We start from the raw sequence: 23133 nt of genomic DNA, 5'->3' as shown, positions 1-23133 counted from the left end.
ATTAAAGTTTGCATCTCTTTGAGTGATGTTTGCATCTTTTTGAGTGATTTTTCACTCTGTCCTGAAGTGAAACCGCTCTAAAAGAGTGAAATAACCACCACTCTTTTTAAAGAACCATAATGAGGGACAACTCGAAATGTAAAGAGTGGTGTTTTTCACTCTTTTACATTAAGAGAGTATCATTATCAACGATTAGAGCGATATGAAGAATACAGCAGTTAGAATGGCAAAATTAGCTGTTCAAGTTAAGTTCGAAGTAAAGAAGGTGAATGTTCAGAAAGTTTGACGAACTTGAAACATCGAAGAGATGAAGAGATGGGGCGCACTCTGGAATCCACACAATATCAATATGGATTAAGTCCGAAGAAATTGCAGGCCGTGAAGCGTAGAGGCTCCAGTCAGTTGCAGAGGAGGGGGAAAACATGGTACTGAAGATCAGGATGAGAAACACAGTTGGGAGGATAGATAGATGATCAACTGAAGAAATATTCAGAGAGAAGTTGAAATACCGAAGGCTGTCCGGAGTCAAGAGCGAAAACAGGATATGCCGACGAATGCCGTGTTTACTCGTTCGTTCCTTTAAAGGCAGTGGACACTATTGGTTACTCAAAATAATTATTATTAGCATAAAACCTTTCTTGGTAACGAGTAATGGGGAGCTGTTGATAGTATAAAACATTGTGAGAAACGGCTCCCTTTGAAGTAATGTAGTTTTTTAGAAAGAAGTAATTTTCCATGAATTTGATTTCGAGACCTCAGATTTAGAATTTGAGGTCTCGAAATCAAGCACCTGAAAGCACACAACTTTGTGTGACAAGAGTGTGTTTTTCTTTCATTGTTATCTCGCAACTTCGATGACCGATTGAGCTCAAACTTTCACAGGTTTATTATTTTATGCATATGTTGAGATACACCAAGTGAGAAGACTGTTTTTTGGCAATTACCAATAGTGTCCAGTGTCTTAAACCAAAGTGCGGGCTGCCGGTCTTTTTAGGTGACACACAATCTGGTGGGTCAGTAGATAACGTTCAAAGAAAAGAACAGGAACAGCAATCGTCACGTTGAATATGGAAAACTCGGCCTAAGCTCCAGGGGCCAATTTCATAGAGCTGCCAAGCCCAATTTGTTGTGCTTAGCGCAAAATTTCTTCCTTGATAAAAACAGGAGTTCCAACCAAATTTCCCACTGTTGCATACTGCTTGTTACGGGTATTCAGCTGTTAGTTGCTTATTCTGAAAATCACGTAAAAATTTGGTTTGTAATCTTGTTTTTATCAGGGAAGAAATTTCGTGCTAAGCAAACTGTTGTGCTTAGCAGCTCCATGAAATTGGGCCCTGGGCAGTCGAGATGGTGCAGAGGGCAGCAAGTGAAGTTAACGAAGAAAGCACAAGTATAGAGTCAGCGGAGAACATGAAAACAGGATATCGAAGGTTGGGAGAAGCAGCACAGCAAGATGAGCCAGAAGATTGTAGAAGCAATGAATAAAAGAAAAAACCTGGAACACAGGAATACCGGCGATGCACAGTTGGCGAAGAGTCAACAACAAAATTGAAGACTGTGGCTTGAAACTAAAGGCAAAGCAGAGCAGATAAACTTCTGGAAGAAACTGTTCAAAAGTCTGACTCGTGGAAAGGAGAAGATGAACGTGGCGTCACAAAGTAGGAGCACACCACTGAAAACCGATGTCTTAAAGTATATTATGTGAGACCGTAAAGTCCTTTGCAGAAAAAGAGGAGGTGATTTCCAGCACAGAAAAACAGCAGGAAAAGGATGGTAAATAAGGCAAGTTCGATGACTTGTGACAGGTAAAAACCGCTGCTACCAACTGTAACACATTCTGCAAGTTGGTGCTGAACGGAGACTCCTTTGTTGGTCACATAGCTCCTGTTCACCATACTTTGTAGTGCCAAGAACAAGTCACATCACTTTTGCTGATAGAGCCTTCTGGGTATATGGGCCTAAACTATGGAACAAACTTCTCAATCACGACACAACATCCTTCAACACATTCAAGGCACTTCTGAAGGCCCACTTGTTTCAGGAGGCCTACCATTAATAAATTTTTATTTCTTCTGTGCCTCAGCGCCTTTGAGCAAACTTTTGATTTAGACGCTATACAATTTATGTTTGATTGATTGATTGATTATGATGGGTGCTAATTGAGCGCAGGGATGTCAATCCGTCTTGAAAGATGGGGGGGGGGGGGCACATAACATTTACGGTGTGGGGTCTGGGGCCCGCTTATGGCCCTGACATTTCTGTTTAGGCCGTAGATGCTCTCTGAATCTAGGGGTGATGTGCCCCCCTCTCAGATGTTGGAAATTATTTCAGAGATGCACCTGGTTGTGCTATCATGGATATTGTATAATATCGAAAAAAACAAAAACTACTCAGTTATAGCTTCGTAATATCCATATTGTTTCTGCATTATAATGCTCAAACGGCGTTTCATCCCGGGGATTGGGGGGGGGGGGGTGGTGGGTGTGGCACATCTGTTAAAGATGGAGCCTGCATAGTATAAAGCGGAACGCGAAGCCTTTTACGGCCTGAGGTCCGGGCCCGCTTAAGGGTCAGACAAAATGCTGCATTCTAGATGCTCTGTGGTGCAATCTTGGGTCAATAAGAGGCAAACAGAATGGAACAGAACATATTAAAAAATTTGAGCAGCAGCAGAACCTTTTGAGCTAACAGCATCAAGTTCATGTGCGGATCTATGACACAAGTTTTAGGGGGCAAATCTGTCAAAGAGTGAGCATGCAAGTGTGAATCCTTTACAGCATGGGGCCGGACCCGCTTAAGGGCCAGGGAATTTAGGGCTCACATTATCACTTGTATCATGATATGATATTATTTTCTCCTTAATTGTAGTAGGCAATCGACTAAACAACATTTTTTATTTTATTTTTAAGTATTCTATTTTTTGTGTGTTGTATTTTATGTTTTGTTTTCTGCTCTGGGCCTCGGAATAGGGTATTGTACACTAGATAGATGGCGCATTATAAATGCATTATTATTATTATCATTATTATTATCATTATTGTTATTATTTAGTATTTATTGTTTATGTACGTATACGATGGTTATCGCGTACGTACACAATAAATTATGTGTACGGTCCTGATAATTTACCATGTAAATAATTTATCGTGTAGGGGGCCTACATCAAGATAGTAATTATAATATATATCGATAAGTAAGTCAGAATTGTCGTGTGCAGCACCGGTATGTACGTAAACCCTAAGATTTGGAAATTTGTTTCATTATATATTTTTTCAGATTTTTGTTCATTTTGCCGGCAATAGTTTACCTCAAAAACAAAACAACAACTTCGTTCTCACATTCAATCTCAAATTATCAACGTGGGATCGAACAAAGTAAACACACCAACCTGGCTACGAGAGTGAAAACGGTGATCTTGGTGATCCAAGATGGCGGATATAAACAGGACAAACTCGCCTATGAATTTGTACAGAGAAGATATTTTAGACACGAAAGAAGAACTTGATAAGGCAAGAGAAAAACTGATCGGAGAGCAGAGGAAAAATGCACGTATCCTTCATCAATATGAACTTTATTTCAAGTAGAATTGATTCAGCAAAACCTTGCATTACAGACGCAGATTGAAGTCGCTCCCGTGCGACCGATATTGCAACTGTACGAGTGTACTTAATCTATTTCGTGATAAAAATTGCTCGAAGCTTGTTTGATCAATTGATTGACTGTAAACTAGTCTAATGCGCAAACACGCTATGTGACCAACACTATGTCTTGCCAATATAGGTTATAACCTGCTGAAAAAGGCATGCCCTACATTAACAACAAATAGATAGGCCCAGGCCTATTTAAATTAAAATAGTCTTACACTCTTAGTTGGGCCCTAGTCACTTTCCATTTTTTTTTTTTTTTTTCATTTAAAAAAAGTATGGTCATGAATGATTGATAAAGGTAACATTACTGGATTTATTTTAAAGTGAGTGATGGATGTTTGTTGATTGGATCTGGAGCCCAATCAGCCCATCAATAATTGTTGAAAACAAACTACTTTTAAAACAAACTTGCTGTGTGCTGATTCATTCAAATCTGTCTTGTGAAGTTGTGGTAGAGTCCAGAGCCATAAGAGAGTTAGTTTCCACCACTTTCAAATAGATTTAGCCAGTTTGTGTATTAAAAAAAAGCACAGGTATCTGGGATCTATATGCTACTGTGCAAACTCCATACAAGACCTCCAAGCAAGTCATAACTCTCTCAATACACCGTTCTGGTAGAGTCATGTTCCCTTTTTAATTTTAGAGCACTCAAAACAAATTGACTATTTTTAACATTAAATGCAATTCAGCTTTTCCATGTGAAGTAATGAGTGCGTTGAAACCTTAACAGTTCGGGGGATACAGCTTTTCTTGTTGGCAGTATAGAACGTGTGAATGAAAGAATAGCCACTTTAGACAGAGAGCTTCAGGATTTCTCGGAGCTGGTGATTGAGAGCAAAGCAACGAACGTCCCTGAAGATGTTCTTCTCCTGTCCCCTCGATTTCAGAAGGGTCCGCAAAAAGGTAAATCAATGGCTTTGAATCTTTGTATCTTTATAAAATATTGAGTACCTGTCCCAAATGAAGTTGGGCCTGGCCTAACTACTACTAGACTAGAGTACACTCAAGTTAAGCCTGTGTCAATTGTTTTTTGGATAGGGCCAACTACAGTAGGGTGGATCATCAAGTTAAAGGGAAGGTACACGTTTGGTAATTGTCAAAGACCAGTCTTCTCACTTGGTGTATCCCATCATAACCATCAAATACCCAAGCCTGTGAAAATTTGGGCTCAATTGGTCATCGAAATTGCGAGAAAATGATGAAACAAAAACACCCTTGTTAGACAAATTTGTGTGCTTTCAGATAAGAATAAAAGACTTCTAGCTAGAAGTATTTTATTATTTTAGTGAGAAATGACCTCTTTCTCAAAAACTATGTTACTTCAGAGGGAGTCGTTTCCCACAATGTTTTATACTATCAACAGCTCTCCAATGCTCATTACCAAGTCAGTTTTTAAGTTAATAATTGTTATGAGTAATTACCAAACTAGTACCTTCCCTTTAAAGGATTGTTAGCCTATTCAGAGTAATTTCTGCTTTGATGTATGCATTCAAGGTCAGAAAGTAAACTGTCAACAGCAATCTATCTTCTTAGCATAAATAAGAACAAGTATGGGATAGGACTTTCTCTTTTCATCATGAAAAACAGAAACCTATTTTGGATTTAATAAGGAAAAAGGTCTCTGACCCAAAGAAAGCCATTCAACTATCAATTAAATTAAATTATTAATTAAAGTACTGATTTTGTATTGTAAAAGTTTTTATATTTGATATTGAAGACCAAACCAGAAAAAGAAAAGAAAAAAGACAATCATATAATGCAGGAGCAGCTGTGATATTTGCATAATATGAATATTCATATAGAAGGTTTTACGGACTTAAACTTATTATTAAATGGGACTTGTGCAATAGGCTCCCTATGTAATTTTATTTTAATGAGCTCAATTATTATTTTAATAGCTATACTCGTCTTTCTGAGTAATTTTTTTTTAAATTTAATTTTTTTTTATTATAGGGTTTCAGTAGTTTTGCTTTACTTAATAATTTGCCAGACTTGGAAATTGCTCTTTTAAAATGCAAGGCCATTTGCCTTTTTTGTGTTCTCCTTGTGCTGTGTGGATGACGTTCTGTAATGCTTTTATTGCTTGCTTCATTTCTTGCAGTTTCTCGTAAGTTTGGCAAACTCCTTCTCTGCAACCTCCGCTTGCTAGCTTTTTTTGTGATGTGTGTGCATTGATTTTGCATACTTTCTGGTAACAAGGCTTGATTGTCTATGCTGTGATTTGCTTTAGCTCACTTTCCTTGAACTTAAAGGGGCAGTATGCATCCAATTTAAAGTGATAGTGCACTCACTTTCTAAAGATGGAGTCAGGTCAGCTTTCCTGGGTCTACCCCGCGGTGCTCACTCGGGTGAGCCCCTGACAAGAGCTAATCGAACGATCACTCATCGCTCTCGTAGTGGCGTCATGTACCAGGGGCCAGCCCCCCAAGTGACCCACTCCACAAGCAGGGCACTGGGGCTGACCCAGGTGAGCCCCTGGAATGACGTCAAAGCTATTCGAAGGCACCGGGGGCAGACCGTGGTCAACCCAGGGAAGCTAAACGAATGCACCCATTATTTATATAGCTTTATGAGTCAGATTAAATTCCCTTCCAGCCTCAATACAGTTACAGTGGTTTGGATGTGAGAAACAAAGTCAATTCTTAGAATGGAAGTGCCAAGAACTTTATTCAGATAAGAGTGAGCATCAAAGCCTTCTATTGTATGCATTTACTGCCCCAAAGTTTATCATTGCCCTATGCATGCTTGTAAGATAAAGTTAGGTGCCCAATCCCATAGATTTTAGCTACTATATGTTTGTCTAGGTGCAAGAATGTTTTAGTCAATAGTGTTATAAAACACTACATTTTGACCGTAGAGAAAGGCTTCACATATTTACAATATGTTTGATAAGTGAAGTGGTTGTAGTACATAGAGTTATATACATAGAGTTATATATAAGAACTAGAGGGCGCACTGGTGATGCTTCTTGCACAAATGCGACGGGACCGCAAGGAGACACGCGCGCCATTCTGTACGCACGTTAAATATGAACTACACGTTTGAGTTTGTGTTTGTTGAATGCTTACTTGTTTTGTCAACTTACGAAACGGCCGCACAAACACACGCTGCGCGATGCCTGTTTTGTCAACTTAGAAAAATGGCCGCCTGCGCGCATACTGGTCACGTATGTAGGCCTGTGCGCCCTCTAGCTCTTATATAACTCTATGTTGTAGTAACGTAACAGCCGTGAGCTGGAGTGGGAAGTTGGATCATTGGCTTTGTGCAGTCCCCACAAGAATGTTAGAGCCAAAATTCATAACTATTGCCCAATCTTGCACCAAGACGAATTCCCAAGTTGTATCTGTGACAATGTCGTGTGTTGTTGATCGTTCATTTGTTCTGTCCTCTTTTCTTGATAATTTGATTTCTGTGAATGGATGCATGGGCTGTAGTCTAGCTAGTCTTGATTGGAGACATTTTTGTTGTTGTAGTACTGTACATTGACTGGTGCAGAGGCTGGCTCGGAGATCAGGATCAAAACAGAACAATGTTTTTGTGTGATACAGATCTGTTGTCCAGTCATTCGAGTTGCGATAATATTAATAATATACAACATTATTAGGCGCTTAATCAAGCCAGGAACACCGGGGAAAACTATTGGCAACTACGTTTAAAAAGTTAATGTCGCTGATCAAGACTACAGTAAAGCATGCGATGTACCAAATGTATTGCTGTGTTATATAGTCTCCTATGTTAAGACTTCCTTCTTTACGCCAAGCATGTTTGTGTCGATGTTGACCTCCGTGACTTGTTCTAATGAACCAATTAGCTGAAACTATAGTAATGTAGTGATTGGGCAATATTGCAGGGGGGTTTCATTCAGCATTTCTTGGAAAAGTTATTTTCATCATCATTCTGTGGTTTCATCGAATCTTGGGTAGAGCTTTTACTGTACTTCTTCTGTTTTTTAATCTTTATTGTACTGTATATTTTCATTTCCTACCTCGAGTGGTATATTTATTGTACACTCTACTATTTTAAACTGGAGAAAAGTGTCTCTAATGACCCTTGTAACTTTTGTAAGATTTTATTCTTGAATTCCAAGGAAATGAAGAAAAACTTTAGGGTTAAGATTGAAATATTGACAGTTTAACATTAAAATAAGAAAAAATTGTAAGGTTTAACTTTTGAGAAATGATAACCTGTGGTTCAAATTGTTGGGAAAATCCCACAAGACAAATTAACAAGATAATAATAAAAAATGTAAAAGGTACATCAAAGAGAAAATTGTGAATTTCTGTAGGAGCTTTTCAATGGCGCCAAGGCATTTATGTTTTTCCATTAATAAAAATACCAAAACTTAGGCCTATCATTCATCAATTGAAGATAGGAATTTTTTACAAATGGATTCAGAGTCTCAAAGATCATTGCCTTTTTTCAGTGAGCTGTTTGAGGTTTCAAACCAACTAATCACAGAAAATGTTTAAATGCAAAGATAATTTACTTTCCAAGCTGTCAGGAATCAGTAAGTTTTGACTGCTGCAACTTTCCACGTCCAAAATAAAAAGTTATTCCCTGCTGACTGAATACATGTATATGATTGGATTACTTCTTTTGGAACACCTGTTAACTTAAAGACACTGGACACTATTGGTAATTGTCCAAGACCAGTCTTCTCACTTGGTGTATCTCAACATAAAATTTGGGCGCAATTGGTCGTCGAAGTTGCGAGATAATAATGAAAGAAAAACACTCTTGTCTTACAAACTTGTGTGTTTCAGATGCTTGATTTCGAGTCAAACTCAATTCTGAGGTCTCAAAATCAAATTCGTGGAAATTTTCTTCTTTCTCGAAAACTACGTCACTTCAGAGGGAGCCGTCTCGCAATGTTTTATACTATCAACAGCTCTCCATTGCTTGTTACGGAGGAAGTTTTTATGCTCACAATTATTTTGAGTAATTACCAATAGTGTCCACTGCCTTTAAGGTGGTGCTGTCAGTGACATGTCCGATAACCTATTCATCTCGTGAAAGACATTTTCATTGGTTTATTTTTCATTAGGTTATGTCGTCTAACTAATCAAAACAGCTTTTGGTTGCAGTGTGGTTCTTGCAGTGGCTTTCTGGTGTGACTGATCATTATTTAAACCATGACTAACCAAATAAATCATCACAACAGTGCAAGAATATTGTATAAGGTCTGCCAGGGCCCAAATTCATGTTCAAAGCGGTTTAGCAGATACTGCTGCTTAGCACGTTTCTTTGCTAAGCAACAAATTAGTGGGATACCAGGATGTCGGCTGGTAACATGTTTCTGCTAAGCAATATTTTATTTGTTATGCAAGTTAGCCCCAAACAAGGTTAACAGCCACTCAAAGTTTTAAAGGTGTAAGTTGGTATGACACTGCTCTAGAATTACAAAGGTCATGGGTTTGAATCCCACCCGAGTAATGTGCCTTTGATTTTTTTTTCTTCACAGAACTCGTGTAAGTACTGAGTATACAGTGCTAACACACATAGTGTACATGGGTAAAAACCAAAATAAACCACTCAAAGTTGTTGTGCTTACAGAGTTTATGAAATTGAGCCTGATAAAGTGACTGCATTCCAGTAAGGAAGGGCAAGCCATTTTGTTTTGTTTTGAAAAAGAAATGTTAACATTCTACTGGAATATTTCAAAGGGCACAAAGGCAATCAGTCCACCCAAATTCATACTCGGTAAACAAAAATCTTGCACTGATGTAATGATCATTCCATCCATTGTTCATAACTTACTAACAACAAAATCCCTCTCGCCCGTCTGATTTGGGGCTGATGAATAACATTTTTTTCCCCTGCAAACATCGGTGGATATTTTATTTCCCTAAACAGCTTCCGATGTCAAGGAACTCAATCAGTTCGCTGGGGTCTATGCTGCTAAATCCAGTAAGATTTCTTTCAGACTAAAAATAAACAAAATGCTTCTTAATCTTGTGTATAATTGAATTAAAAATGAGGTACAGCATTGGTTTTGTTTTTAGCCAAATTTTTGGTGGGAATCCTGGTCTATTTAAATGCTCACAGGTCATTTACTTGAAATGTTTTATGAACTTTCATTTCCCCCCTCCTCGGCCTGTTTGCATATTACCAGTAAGAAAACATTTCAGATTCAAACTCTAGCCCAGCATGGGTTTCTCTGGTTCCCATATCCTACAAAATACTCCACTCTGCAGGAAACTCAACACCTAATTGTTTTGGACTTAGATAAAAACTTCATTCTGTTTTTTTTTGAAGTGAAAGTTCACCCAAACAATTAAAAGCCACTCTTGGCAAGGGGCTACAAATAGAAAATATCCCAGATGGAAATAACTCAGGGGGATTGTAGGAAGGAGGGAAGTGTATTATAACTTGATATTTGATACAAAGACATCGCATCCCCTGAAGGTGATCCCCCAGCTGCCACTTCCAAGGTCGGTAAACTTGTCCATGACCCCTCACCACACGAACGCTAACATGCATATCGCTCCTGACTGGCACCCCCTGAACAAATCTATAGGCCTATTTTATAAAATTGGAAAACTGCCAACAGACGGCTAAATACTCAGTTGGTAGAGGGCCAGCACATTACACCATAGGTTGTTGGTTTATATTTGTCTTAGTTCAACCCCAAATTTTTTACAATTGTCACAGTCAGTTTACCTTGTGGTTTAAAAACATTCAAAATAAAAACAGGGACACTTTCAAACTGAATACAAGGAAAACACTTAATAATAATAATAATATCAAAGTCTTATATAGCGCGCGTATCTACCAAACAAGGTACTCAAGGCGCTGAGTATATACAAACTTTCAGAAAGAGAGGTTATTGCAGTGATGAATTCTGAGACCCAATTCTTTAGCACCTTATAAGGGTTTAGAAGGTGCTACGGCGCATACAGCAGCCACAGCCAGGAACACCAGGGCGAACCCCTTCTCTTTTCGATAAGTGCACTGGGTTCTTTTATATGCGTTACACAACACATGGGACCGACGGCTTTTTGTCCCATCCGAAGGACACTTGATGATCTCTTTCTACTTAACCAGTGCTGTACACCCATCTTTCAACTTAAAGCATGCCATGTGATTAAATGATGCTAATAATTTTAACTTCTACATTTCAGAATGGATTAATTTTTAACTGTTGACTTGCATGTGTTTTTTTAATTTAAATTCAATCAATCAATCCACTTTAAACAGAGCTAACTTTTCTGCAAGCTGGCTGAGCAATATGCATGCTTCTAATATTGTATGTTAAATATGCTAATTATTAAAAATTAACTTCTCAAAGAATTAATATTACCAAAACATGTTTATCTAACCATAAATTTAGCTGACGATTAAGAGCCATGAAATGCCAATTTGGCCTTCATAACAAGGTTTTTTGTTGTTGAAACTTGACAATGATTCATAAACTTTCTAATCATTGTTGTTTGCATGTAAGTCACTCCATTAATTTTTTTTGTTAAAAAACACTGTAATTACAATTTTTAATTTGTAGTTTAACTTTGACCAGTGTATTAATAACTTGAACGTCATTGAAACCCTCCTACTGTCTGACAATTCAACAAATGTTGTAATAATAAATATTAAAGACACTGGACACTATTGGTAATTGTCAAAGACCAGTCTTCTCACTTGCTATATCTCAACATATGCATAAAATAACAAACCTGTGAAAATTTAAGCTTGATTGGTCTGCGGAGTTGCGAGATAACTATGAAAGAAAAAAACACCATGTCACACGAAGTTGTGGCTTTCAGATGCTTGATTTCGAGACCTCAAATTCTAAACTTGAGGTCTCAAAATCAAATTTGTGGAAAATTACTTCTTTCTCGAAAACTATGGCACTTTAGAGGGAGCTGTTTCTCACAATGTTTTATTCCACCAACCTCTCCCCATCACTCGTTACCAAGTAAGGTTTTATGCTAATAATTATTTTGAGTAATTACCAATAGTGTCCACTGCCTTTAATATCAACCTTCTAGATGTGAGAGACTCGGCCTGGAACTTTACGAAGAACTCGAAGGCCATGGTCTCCATTGCCCCATGTCTTGGCCTTGGTGCCCCTTCAACACATTTCCTATAGACTTATAGATTGTTTTCAATGGAAGTGCCCTCTGTTCAAAATGATAATGGCCCTGCCCTTTCAAAGATGAAATACCAGGGGTTGGTTTCACAGAGAGTTAAGACTAGTCTTATCTCGAGTTAGGACGAGCTACTCTTCCTGACTTAGGACTGTACATATGTTTTTGTTATCTCTTAGGACTAGTCCTAAGTTAGGACTTGTCCTAACTCTTTGTGAAATCGACCCCAGGCCTGTGAGTTACATTTATTGTCATTGAGATCTGTATTAAAGCCATTGGACCCTTTCGGTAAACAGTATTGTCCAAGGCCCACACGTCGTGTATTACAACTTCTATATAAAATAACAAACCTGTGAAAATTTAGGCTCAATCGATCATCGGAGTCGGGAGTAAATAACGGGAAAACCTACCCCTGTTTCTGCACGTTTCGCCGTGTCATGACATGTGTTTAAAATAAATCCGTAATTCTCGATATCGAGAATTGATGTTGTTTTAATGTTTTCTCAAAAAGTAAAGCATTTCATGGAATAATATTTCAAGAGAAGTCTTTCACCATTACCTTCTGTAAGCCCTGTAAGTTATTTGTAAATCTGTGAACTTTTGTTTTGTTTTCTGTAACGAAAGTGTCCAATGGCTGTAACTTACTCACAAAATGAAGTGTATGAAATGCATGTTATTTGGAAGCAAAGTCTACTCATCTTTTATGACAAATCTACTAACTGTACCCAGCATGCTTTTATTTTACTACATGTACCGGTAACATAATTTATAAACATTAGGCCTATCTGTCATAAAAAAATGGCTTCAACTGGGAGATGAGTTTGGGTTGTAAGTGAAATTGTAAAAAGTCATTTCAATTACCCGGTTTTAGTATTCCCATAATTAGCATAATCCCCCAATTATTGTTTTTGCTGGTCAAGCAATTTCAAAGACTATTAAAAACTAAAATGTGGATTAGGATTTGAAACTTTGCATGGCGGAAAATTGATAAAGTAAGGTTTGTGGTTACACCATGTAGGCCTAATGACAATAAATGAATTGGGGTGGTTCTGAAAAGAACTGTTGAACCACCCCAACTCATTTAGAGAGTGTCATTACATGGCGTTACCGCAAACCTTACTATGTTAAATATCAATGTTCAAAAATTTGTTTGCGAGGTCATTTGTTTTAATTGCCAATCGAAAACCGATGTCAGGACATAATTTTAAGTTTAACACTAAGCAAAATTTGTGGGGAACCATCCACAAATAGCATAATTTATCAAGATTAGGCCTACCTGTCATAAAAAAATGGCTTTAACGCAGAAATGAGTTTGGGTTATAATTGACATCGTAAAGAGTAATTTTTATTGCCTGGTTGCATTGTTCCCATAATCAGCATGACCCTCCAATTATTGTTTTTGCTGGTCAAGCAATTTTAAAGACTATTAAAAACTAAAATATAGATTAGGATTTGAAACTTTGCATGATGGAAAAATGATAAAGTAAGGTTTGTGGTAACACCATGTAGGCCTAATGACAATAAATGACTTGGGGTGGTTCTGAAAAGAACTGTTGAACCACCCCCAACTCATTTAGAGAGTGTCATTACATGGTGTTAGCTGCAAACCTTACTATGTATAGTATTAATGTTCAAAGTTTAGTTTGTAAGGTCATTTTTTAAAAATTTGGCATTTGAAAACCGATGTCTGGACATAGTTTTAAGTTTACGCCACTAAGCAAAATTTGTGGGGAACCATCAATAAGCAGTGTCATCTACATGGTGTATTGGTTAGTGACCCATTTCTGTTTAGCAAGATTTGTGTGCTTAAATGGGCTTGCTGAAAAATAGGCCGGTAAACCGACCCTTTTGTTTTCATGAGAATGTTCTAATTATGTAACGTTAGCTGGTCTATTTTCAGGTCCGAAATCGTGTCGTGTAACTAATTTTATTTTTTCAGGAGAGAGCTGATATCGCAGGAGTAATTGTTACCCCATCTCTAGTTTCAGTTATTTGTGACAAAAAAAACCCCAAGACTTATTGAAAGGTTATCCAGCAATTGTCCCAAAGTAACTGAAGATCTCATCAAAAAAATATTAGTTAGTCTTGGAGATATGCCCCGGCAGGGTCGACACGCGAGACTATTTTCACCCTCGAGCAAGGGTTGAAACTGGAGACTACTACTGCCTCCTGTGTTTGTAGAAAGTGATCACTACGGATACTCAAGCGGTTTAAGGCTATGAATTTTTGATGCCGCATCAAGAAGATGTACTGGACACTTTTTATTTTTAAAGATGGGAAGTTGGAGTAAATGATACCTGAGCTGTGCTGTAATGAGCGGGTTTTTATTTGTGCAGGGAAATCAGGCGGATGAAGTAAAGTTATACTTGTTGTTATCTGTTGTTATTAATTGTTTTGAAAGGAGAGTTTACAGGAGGGGGTTGTGGAGTGGGGTTAGAAGTGAAATTATTCATTTGGTTTGTGGTGTTGGGTTCAAACATCTGGCAGGGCTGTATGCTTCGTTTCTGAAAGGGCAAGGGCACCAAGGCATTTTCTCCTTGGTAAAGGGCACCCTATGGTGAAGTTGTAAATTTCTACTGGAGCATTTCAAGGGCACCAAGGCAATGACTAGGGGACACGGAGGCAGTCGCCTTTGTTGCCTCCGTGAAGTATCAGGCCTGATCTGATCAAAATGTAAATTAGTCAAATTGAAAGGGGGCAATGAATACTTGTTTTTTTATGCGTAAGTTGTGTTATGGACTGAAATTATTTGTGTGTCTTGACAAAGTAAACTGACTCAGACAGCCCACATCTAATTTAAAATCTAAATTAAAGTTGTTGATCTGAGAATCGTACGATTGTGATTTGATCAAAATTAGCAGTTGATTTAAATGCATTTACTCACAGAACCGTCCCAACAAATTTTATTCTTGATCCCGATATGATTTAAACACTTGTTTTCCTAACTGAAACAGAGGATCATGATTATTTGTTCATTATTTTTCAAGATGAAGAAAATAGACTATTGACCTAAATTGAAATTTGAGAATCTTTGACCACCAAATTAAACCTTCACTCTCAGAGAATAAAACATTTGGGTGAACCATCACAGCTGATATCACAGATATATTTATCTAGGCCAACGTCATATCACAAACTTGCGAGTGTTCTAATTATCTATATTTTCTCTTTCCCGGTATGCGTGTAGCGCTGGTAAAGGTCGTCACACCTAAGCTGAAACACCTCTCTAAAATCAACGAGTCAAGTAGAAAGGTGGGAGAAACAATTTTGACAGAACACCTGTTTCTTTTAAGTCATTTTAATTTTGGTTTAAAGGCACTGGACACTATTGGTAATTACTCAAAAATTATTGTTAGCATGAAAACTTACTTGATAATGTGCAATGGAGAGCTGTTGGTAGGGATAAAACATTTTGAGAAACGGCTCCCTCTGACGAAGGGACGGAGTTGTTGAGAAAGAGGCAATTTCTCGCTAAAGTATTAAAAGACTTCAGCCGAAGTGTGAAGTCTTACTTAGGCATCTGAAAGCACACAAATGTGTGCGATGAGAATGTTTTATTCTTTCAATATTCTCTTGCTACTTCGATGAACAACTGAGTCCAAATTTTCACAGGTTTGTTATTTTTTATACATTTGTTGGGATACAGAAAGTGAGAATACTAGTCTTTGACAGTTAACAAAGTTGTCCAGTGCCTTTATTAATAACTGTACTTTTCTCCAGTTGCTTTGAGACTCGTCTGTTTGACGATGCATACTATAAACTTAGTTTCTGCTTGTCATTTTTTATTGGCTTGAGTATTGAATTCTGTCACATTAATAGTTGAACTGGAACTCTATTAAGGTCAAATATAAAGTTTGTATTTGAATTTGTCAATTAATATCCAAAGATGTCACAGCCAAAGATGTCACAATAGTTTGGGCCGCTACATTTGTAGTTCATTCCTGAATCTCCATGGATTGATATTAAATTGTTAAGTTTTATTAATAATTGTTGTATATTTTTTAGATTACAAAGGATAAAGGTGACACTAAGCCTAAACTTGTTGAGGTAAGATGATATTATGGTCAAATTTGAGTTGGGCAGTGGTTGATTTAAATTAACCTTAATGGTTTCTGAGACTGTCTAAAGCCGGCCTCAGGTCGACCTTGCGTCAACAAAAAAACGGTCTGCGACTGACTTTTCAGGATCACAACGTGCCTGAGCTAAGACCATCGGGAACTTTTTAGTTGGCAATTATTTAGACCTGATCGGTTCTGAGACAATGTTGGGCACTTTCTGAGACAGCCCTAGACAGTTTCCGAGAAGACCTTAGACAAGTGTTGAAGATTTCTCCTCGATTTAGTCATTTCAATTTACATGTAATTTAACTTCATTGAATGTAAATTCTAAAAGCCTATTACATTCATTCATTTTTCAATTAAAAGGACTTTAAGTTGATGTGTTTATAAAAACATGATATAAATAGTGAATATAAAGCAAGACAGTTCTCTAAAGAGCAACATCTATCCGGCAAGTAGATATACACATGGTGTTATCTCAAACCAAATAAACCAAATATACATCGATTCCTTTAATTTTAGACACAATTTTAATTAAAAACTTGGTCATACATGTAGATTACATTGTCTTTGAAAATATAGTGAAAAAACATGGCGCCAACTATAATTAAATACTGGCAGTTGCACACTGTAATTAACAGATGTACATGAAGGTTTCCGTTTCTGACAAGATGTAATGAATTGCAGGAGCCTTTTGAGGTGGCTGCCACCTGTTTCTCAACGACACTGAGGAATCGTAACTTAGATAATGCGATGAATGATTTAGCTTGTTCAATAAATGTTTTATGCTCACAGAGAGCTACATGTTCGAGTGAAAAAGCTGATTTATATCCATGCATTTGCTGTGTTCTTATAATAATAATTATTATGATACAATGGTCTTACTACGTGGATGATGTGATTTCTCTTTTTATATATATTTTTTTTAAATAAAAAATAAGATCAAATTCATAAGAAAATGAAGATAAAACCATTTGGTTCACCCCATATTGCAGAGTGTATTTCACAGGTTAGCTAGAAAATTAAGTGCGTTCACCATGGATTTGCATTGTTACATCAACCATTTTCATACAGTACCAAAACCAACACTGCACCAAACTTATTCAAGTATTATTTCAGGCCTGTATGCTTCTTTTTTGAAAGGGCAAGGGCACCAAGGTGTTTTCTCCTTGGTAAAGGGCACCCTTTGAGGAATTTGTAAATTTCTACTGGAGCATTTTAAGGGCACCGAAGCAATGTCCAGGGGGCATCGAGTCAATTGCCTTCATTACCTCCGTAAAGTATCGGGCCTGTTTTATAAACATTTTTTTCTTCTTTTCTGATTACATGGATGTAGCTTCATCAGTACGCTGGTTATGACCCCCATCAGCTCACCTCCTTGCCAGACCTAGAGACAATGACCATCATAAAGAGGGTGACAGACGCCCTGACGGGCCTTCAGAATAAGCCGCAGTACAGACAGGAATTCAAGAGACTCTTCTTCTCAAAGATGTCCGAGGCTGTTCTTGTCGTAAGTTTCATTTCTTGAGTAGATTTGAAGGCCTTGCCGTCGATTTTACCAAACTCTTCCTAACTTAGAATTAATCTTAGGACTTATAGGACGGTTTCAGTTCCGTATCCAAAGATGTAGGACGCATTGAACCCATCCTAAGTTCTAAAATCACATCAAATTTCGCCCACAAATTTTCTGCAGCTTTCAGGTAGTGAATTCCACATTGTAATCTTGTACTCTTTTTCTTGTGTTGTTGTTGCCCAGGATACCTTCTGGTGGTTCTTCCTGCAGCGATACCATCCCAGCAAGAGAACCCAAGAGAGGATATTCAACCGAGTTGCTCATAACTACGTCAAGCTGCTGCTGTTTGCAAGGAACCCTAAGTTCAGGGATGTGTTCTTCCAGGTCAGTTCCTGACTACCCTCATCAGTTTCCTCCAAATCCTGTCCCCAAATTTGGCATGAGTTGCAGCTCTGCAGCCGACCCACAACGTTTTGCACGTCCCTAGTACAATTCAAGTACGACAGTTTAATTCCGTTTGCAGACGTCCTTCTTGTTTTAAGTACGTTGCCACTTCGTCTAAATGCAGGACGGGATAGTCATCGGCCAAGAATGTTGAGTAGGCTCAAAGTTCTGGAGCACCATTCTGATCAAACCCGTCTGAGCCTGTCCCTAAATTTGGTAAACTGACCATAAATAGTTGCTGCATCCACTCCGGTTGCACGCTGTTTTAGCCCGTTCGGCTACATTTTTCAGAATGTACTGAGAACGAGTTCGGTGTGATGGGGTATAACTGTTTGTCAGAATTTCAAAATGTCGACACCACATTTATGCTTACAGGATTACAGCGACCTCCTAGCTCAGTCAATCTACAGCGCCTTCTGCGCTGCGTTCCCCAACTCGTGGCGGCAATTTGACAATAACTTTAGGAGTGACCTTTGCACTCTGACCTCTCAGTGGGTGGACGGGACCAGACCGAGGCCAAGGACGTGGCTGAAGTGGAATTACTCGGGGCTGGAGCCGCAGAACATGAAGCGAGAGCAGTTCATGAAGACGGATAACAAGAAAGGTAAATTTACAAATCCCTATTAGTAGACCAACATGTCTCAGATCTTCAGTCGCCTGACGAAGATTAGAGCGGGTTATTTGAAATGTTGGGACCAATTAAGAACTTACTCCGCTGCAGTGAAGTTAATAATGAGAAGTCCCTTCAATCCACTAAGCTAAAATAGTAGTCCCGGCCAATTTTCTACCTTCCGCCAAGGCAGTAGTTAATAAGCAGGACAGTTCTTTTCAGAACTAAGTTGTCTCCCAAAATGTTTCTGCAATAAAAACGTTTCTCAGATTGTGTATTTCAGTTATGGATTATTCTTCCTGCGTGGACAAAACCGCTTGAGGTTTTCGGCGAATAAAAGCGAATGAAAACAACCGAACGGTTTCAAAAACCAAAGGTATACTTGCCTTTAAGTGGTGGCCATCTTAATGGTAAAACAGATCACAGGGAATTTTGCTGGCCATACAAACTTATTTTATTATTTTTGAAATGTATCTAAAAGAAACATTGTAATTATTTTCATGTCATGGATTTCAAGGAGGTCTCTTCAACTTTGACATGCTGACACCAGAGAGCAGTAATCACTCCAACGCAAGTAAGACAACCGACTCGTCCGTCCCTCAGCCACAGCTTCCAACGTCCCAACAACAAGTCAACGCCAAAACCAAACTCCAATCACGGACATCAAGCGGCACGTCAGTGGCCACGACGGCCACGGGAGTCATCCCACAAGACTCTGATTTCATGTCGATCTCGACGGTAGCCAGGGCGCAGCATGCCCCTCTCCCACTGAGAGGAACAGGTAGAGGTACCGTGGGGAAACCCACGACAGGAGCGGGGAAAACCGGCGTGGTGATGAAGACCAGAGGACTGTTGCCGATTCGTGAGAACTCACTCGAGAATTCTGACATAGACAAGGCTCAGTTGAAAACAGGGAAGACAAAAGCTGCTAAGAATGTCAACAGGGGTAGGAAGGATCAAAGGAACGGAAACAATACCTCTAAGAGCAATGGAGAGGGACTCAGGGCAAGCGATAGCGGTAGTAGACATACGCTGGAGGTACAGGCATCCAAGTCAACGACGCAGTCCTTTATAAGGCAGAGAAATGATGCAAAGGCAGTTGAGGTTCGTTTCAAATCAAATTTGTTTGTACCAGAAAAAAGAAATACTAAAATATGTTATTATTTTACTTATGAGTGGATTTTACCTAGACGGAGCCTGTAAGTTTTCTTAAAGAAGGGTGAAGCACCCGCTAAAAGGAATAGTCATATATCGTCTCCAAACCTGTGTATTTCTGGCTTTGTACAGAGTCTTAACACCTCCTGAACTATAACATCTAGAAGGTTCTAGTTTTAGAGTAAAGGGGAACACAGGCCATCAAGCCATTTTTCAAGAATTTTCAAATTGACCAAATACCATCGCTGATGAAGTGTGTTGTGACCAATTCCAAACTCAAAGATCTGTACACCTCCTGAACTATAACATCGAGAAGGTTCGATTTATAAGTTTGTATTCTTATTTTCTCCCGTCATCCCCAGTCTCATCCCGTTGGTGAGGGCGCTACATTCTCCAAAGTGATGTTCAACAGCAGCGGACAGAGTCCTCTGGTCCTTCACTTCTTGAGACAGAAGGGCCTGGATCAGACGACAGGTATCGACAACCTCCTCAGACGAACCGAGATCAAGAAACTACCTCCATATCCTTTTATGATGGTTGCAATCTGGGCCAATCTGTTTAGCAGAAAATTCTGCTTACTAAATTTCTTGGCTAAGCAAGAAATGGCCGTGGTGCCAGTTGCAGGAATTGTAACTGTATGGTGTATGGTGCTAATCAAGTTGTTGTGCCCACGTACTTTTCAATGTAATGAGAGCTTGCACCAACTAACTAAACAGAGCTTTCCAATACATTTTTAAATACAACTCTAATTTCGAACTCTAATGACCAGACTTGTATTAAAGTTCTTAACCTTTTTTTTGTGCACGATGGACGCCCCGACCTACAGCCAGCTGATTCAAGACACTTTCCATTCTGTACGTCAGATGGATGAGAATTATCAACTGATGTACGAAGGCGGACAGAAAGACCATACGCAGTTTCTTAAGAAACAGAGAAATGATCTACAGGAACACACGAGGTAAGAGATATTGAATGTGGGGGGTGGGGGGAGGTTTGGGGATCTGTCTATGGTAAAGATGAAGAGCGCCACCAATTGTCCAAGCTTATTAGACTCATTTATCAGCAGTTTACAGAATTAGAAGGGTTGGGCTTAAATTTCAACCAAATGCTAAAGTGGCTGGACTTGGGCTGACATGAGATCTGGTTTAATAGTTTAGTCGTTGATTTCACCAAACTCTTCCTAACGTAGTATTTAGGAGGAGTCCGATCCCAGCCTTGCACTGTAACATGTAAAACCTTAAGATTAAGCCAAAGTTTAAGACTAGGTAGGCCTACTCGTCCTAACTCGAGATAAGATTAATCCTAGCGTTTCGTGAAATCGGCTGCTGGCCCTTGGTTGGATGTAATCATTGAGGGTTTTTTTGTGCTTGGTATATGTAGTTTTGTTTCTTGTCAATGAGGACTGGTTGGTAGAATGTTTAATGATAACTCAAACGCAGGAAAATCTGGTTAAATTGACAGCTGTTTTAAAAAGTTGGGTTTTCTAAAAGAAAAATCCAACTTGTGATAATGTTGACATTTGTTTTTATTTATTAAAAGAAAATTCAGAACTTCAAGTTACGGAAATCATTTTAGAAGCTCAGATATCTAATACCTCTGAAAAATCAAAATGAATGGTTGTGGACTTACCCTGTCTAGTACTTATTAAACAAAGTAAGCCCTCACAAGTCTTCAATCGTACACCTGGGTGAAGAGAAGCAAATCATGGTTATTTATATATTCATTTGACAGACGGGAGGATTTGTTGATGGCACAGCCCAGAGAGGTCAAGAGGCTGAGTGATTTGCTGGTCTTGGAGTTACTGGTAAGTTATATAAACATTTGTTGGAATTTTATGACTCATTAATCAAAAAGATTTTGGGTGGAACAAAGAGTAGGAATTGAACCAATGACCTCCGGATTAATGTGCCAGCTCTCTATCAACTGAGCTGTCTCGCCCGTAATGTTTGGGGTCTCCAGTCAGGAGATGTTCAAAGTGTTCACCACACCAATTCTCTGGAACAATATTCCCGTCCACATCTGTGTCTTCACCGGACTCATTTAAAACTGCTCTAAAAACACTCTAAGCTGTTCAGTTTCTGCCTTTTCATCCTGCACTTTAAATTGTCTTTTTTTGTGTGATATCGTACACTTCTTGTTTAAGCGCTATATAAATGCATGTTATTACTATTTTATTATTGTAATAAGGCTTTGAAAAGAGCTTGCCTACATGTATGTACACAGATTCTGGTATAGGTCCTAGTTGTGTTTTATATAATAACAAAATTATATATTAAAGTATGAATTCCTTGTTTGTATTTGACCAACAGAAAGACCATGATGAAGTGAGTACTGGCGCCGCCCTGGCTGTGGAAGAGACCTTGCTACGCCAGGATCAGATCTATATGTAACAACATGGGGGGGGGGGGGAGGGGAGGGGAGGGGTATACAACAAATACTGTGTCTGTAGAGATGACTTAGGATAATTCAAAAGTCAGAGTCAAAGCCATTCAAGTCACACACAGACCAACAAAGTTGTCCATATCTGATGTTTAGACCGTATTGAATATGACGCCACCATTCAAATATCTGACATACAAGATGGCGTCTGTGCGCGTGTGCACGTGCATGTGCCTTAGAAATCAAACCGGGAATGTTGCGGAATGCGTGCTTCGATGATGTACGCATTTGGATGCGCATACGGTTTGCCCTACAAGATGGCGACTTTTCATAGCAAAAAGGGGTTATTCAATACGGTCTATAAACTCCTTGCATTGGCCATCGTTTTTATGTCAAACACTAGAAACGTGCAAATGTGCAAGTGCTGCGCTTGACTCTCCAATGATAGCTCTTCATTGACCTCAGTGATGGGACTGTTTTGGGCTTGTGACCTTATACACAATGTTTCTACCTTAAATAATAATAATAGTAATGGCTTCTTATATCGTGCTCAGGTCCGTCACGCAGTGACGCTCATGGCGCTCTAACATTATTACCCTTGGTCACTGGGCCTTAAATCATTCCTTAAACCATCTCAGCTCCCTGGGGAGTATACAGCCTTGTGCAACGAATGCGCTACCCGGCCAAATAAACCACAACCTTTTCACACAAACTGGCTTAAATGATTACAAGAAGCTCATAGGAAATGCATAGAGCAAAGTTTTCTTAGAGAGTTTATGCAAGTTTTATTATAGACTGTGATTTTTCATATGTTTTAATACATAGACTCCGTGTCTTGTCGGCAGATTAAAAAGTTTCTGTCACACGTCATAAGAAATGCCTTTGATTGATAAAATTAGGTGTGTTTGTTTTGTTTTGTTTGTTTGTTTACTAGAAAGGCCCTGGTATGTTGACGGTCACTCTTGTTTTTAAACAAAGGTTACAAGGTGTAAAAGATGATGTCGTGATGTCATGAATACATAAGGTCTTTACTTGATGATGAAAAATATAAAGTGAAATCATATCCGCCCATTATCCAAATATCAGTGCTATTTATTTGATTCTATGCATGGACATATTTCTTTATAGTTTTGTTTGTAAAAATTAAGCACAAAGAATTTTATATCAACATTTGTAAATGATTTTGTACATAAGATGTGAATCCGAAGAAGCTTTATAAATTGTGAGGTCATAAATAATGAAT

General features: G+C 38.6%; 1 protein-coding gene across 2 annotated transcripts; it reads left to right on the top strand.

The window, feature by feature from the left end:
* The first annotated feature begins 3413 nt into the window (after window positions 1-3413).
* On the top strand, window positions 3414-23001 carry LOC139943766 (uncharacterized). Of its 2 annotated transcripts, XM_071940556.1 has the most exons (13): window positions 3414-3549; window positions 4392-4550; window positions 9501-9554; window positions 14919-14983; window positions 15737-15778; window positions 17126-17299; window positions 17546-17686; window positions 18122-18350; window positions 18874-19460; window positions 19874-20031; window positions 20317-20469; window positions 21243-21315; window positions 21821-23001. In XM_071940556.1, exons 1-13 carry the CDS (start codon window positions 3429-3431, stop codon window positions 21899-21901), a joined length of 2037 nt encoding a protein of 678 aa, XP_071796657.1. In that variant the 5' UTR covers window positions 3414-3428; the 3' UTR covers window positions 21902-23001. The 2 variants fall into 2 exon arrangements, with proteins under 2 accessions (XP_071796657.1, XP_071796658.1); XM_071940557.1 differs by lacking the exon at window positions 9501-9554.
* The last annotated feature ends 132 nt before the right edge of the window (window positions 23002-23133 follow it).

Source organism: Asterias amurensis, chromosome 11, assembly GCF_032118995.1.
Source record: "Asterias amurensis chromosome 11, ASM3211899v1".
Lineage (NCBI taxonomy): Eukaryota > Metazoa > Echinodermata > Asteroidea > Forcipulatida > Asteriidae > Asterias > Asterias amurensis.
The sequence above is the reverse complement of the archived record's forward strand: the minus strand, read 5'-3'. Positions and strand labels throughout refer to the sequence as shown.

Excerpts from the sequence above, each read along its gene's own strand:
- LOC139943766 (XM_071940556.1), top strand. The coding sequence starts at position 3,429 with ATGGCGGATATAAACAGGACAAACTCGCCTATGAATTTGTACAGAGAA. Across the intron at positions 3,550-4,391 it reads AGAGCAGAGGAAAAATGCAC|CTTTTCTTGTTGGCAGTATA; the intron begins GTATCCTTCATC and ends CGGGGGATACAG. Across the intron at positions 17,687-18,121 it reads TCAGGGATGTGTTCTTCCAG|GATTACAGCGACCTCCTAGC; the intron begins GTCAGTTCCTGA and ends TTATGCTTACAG.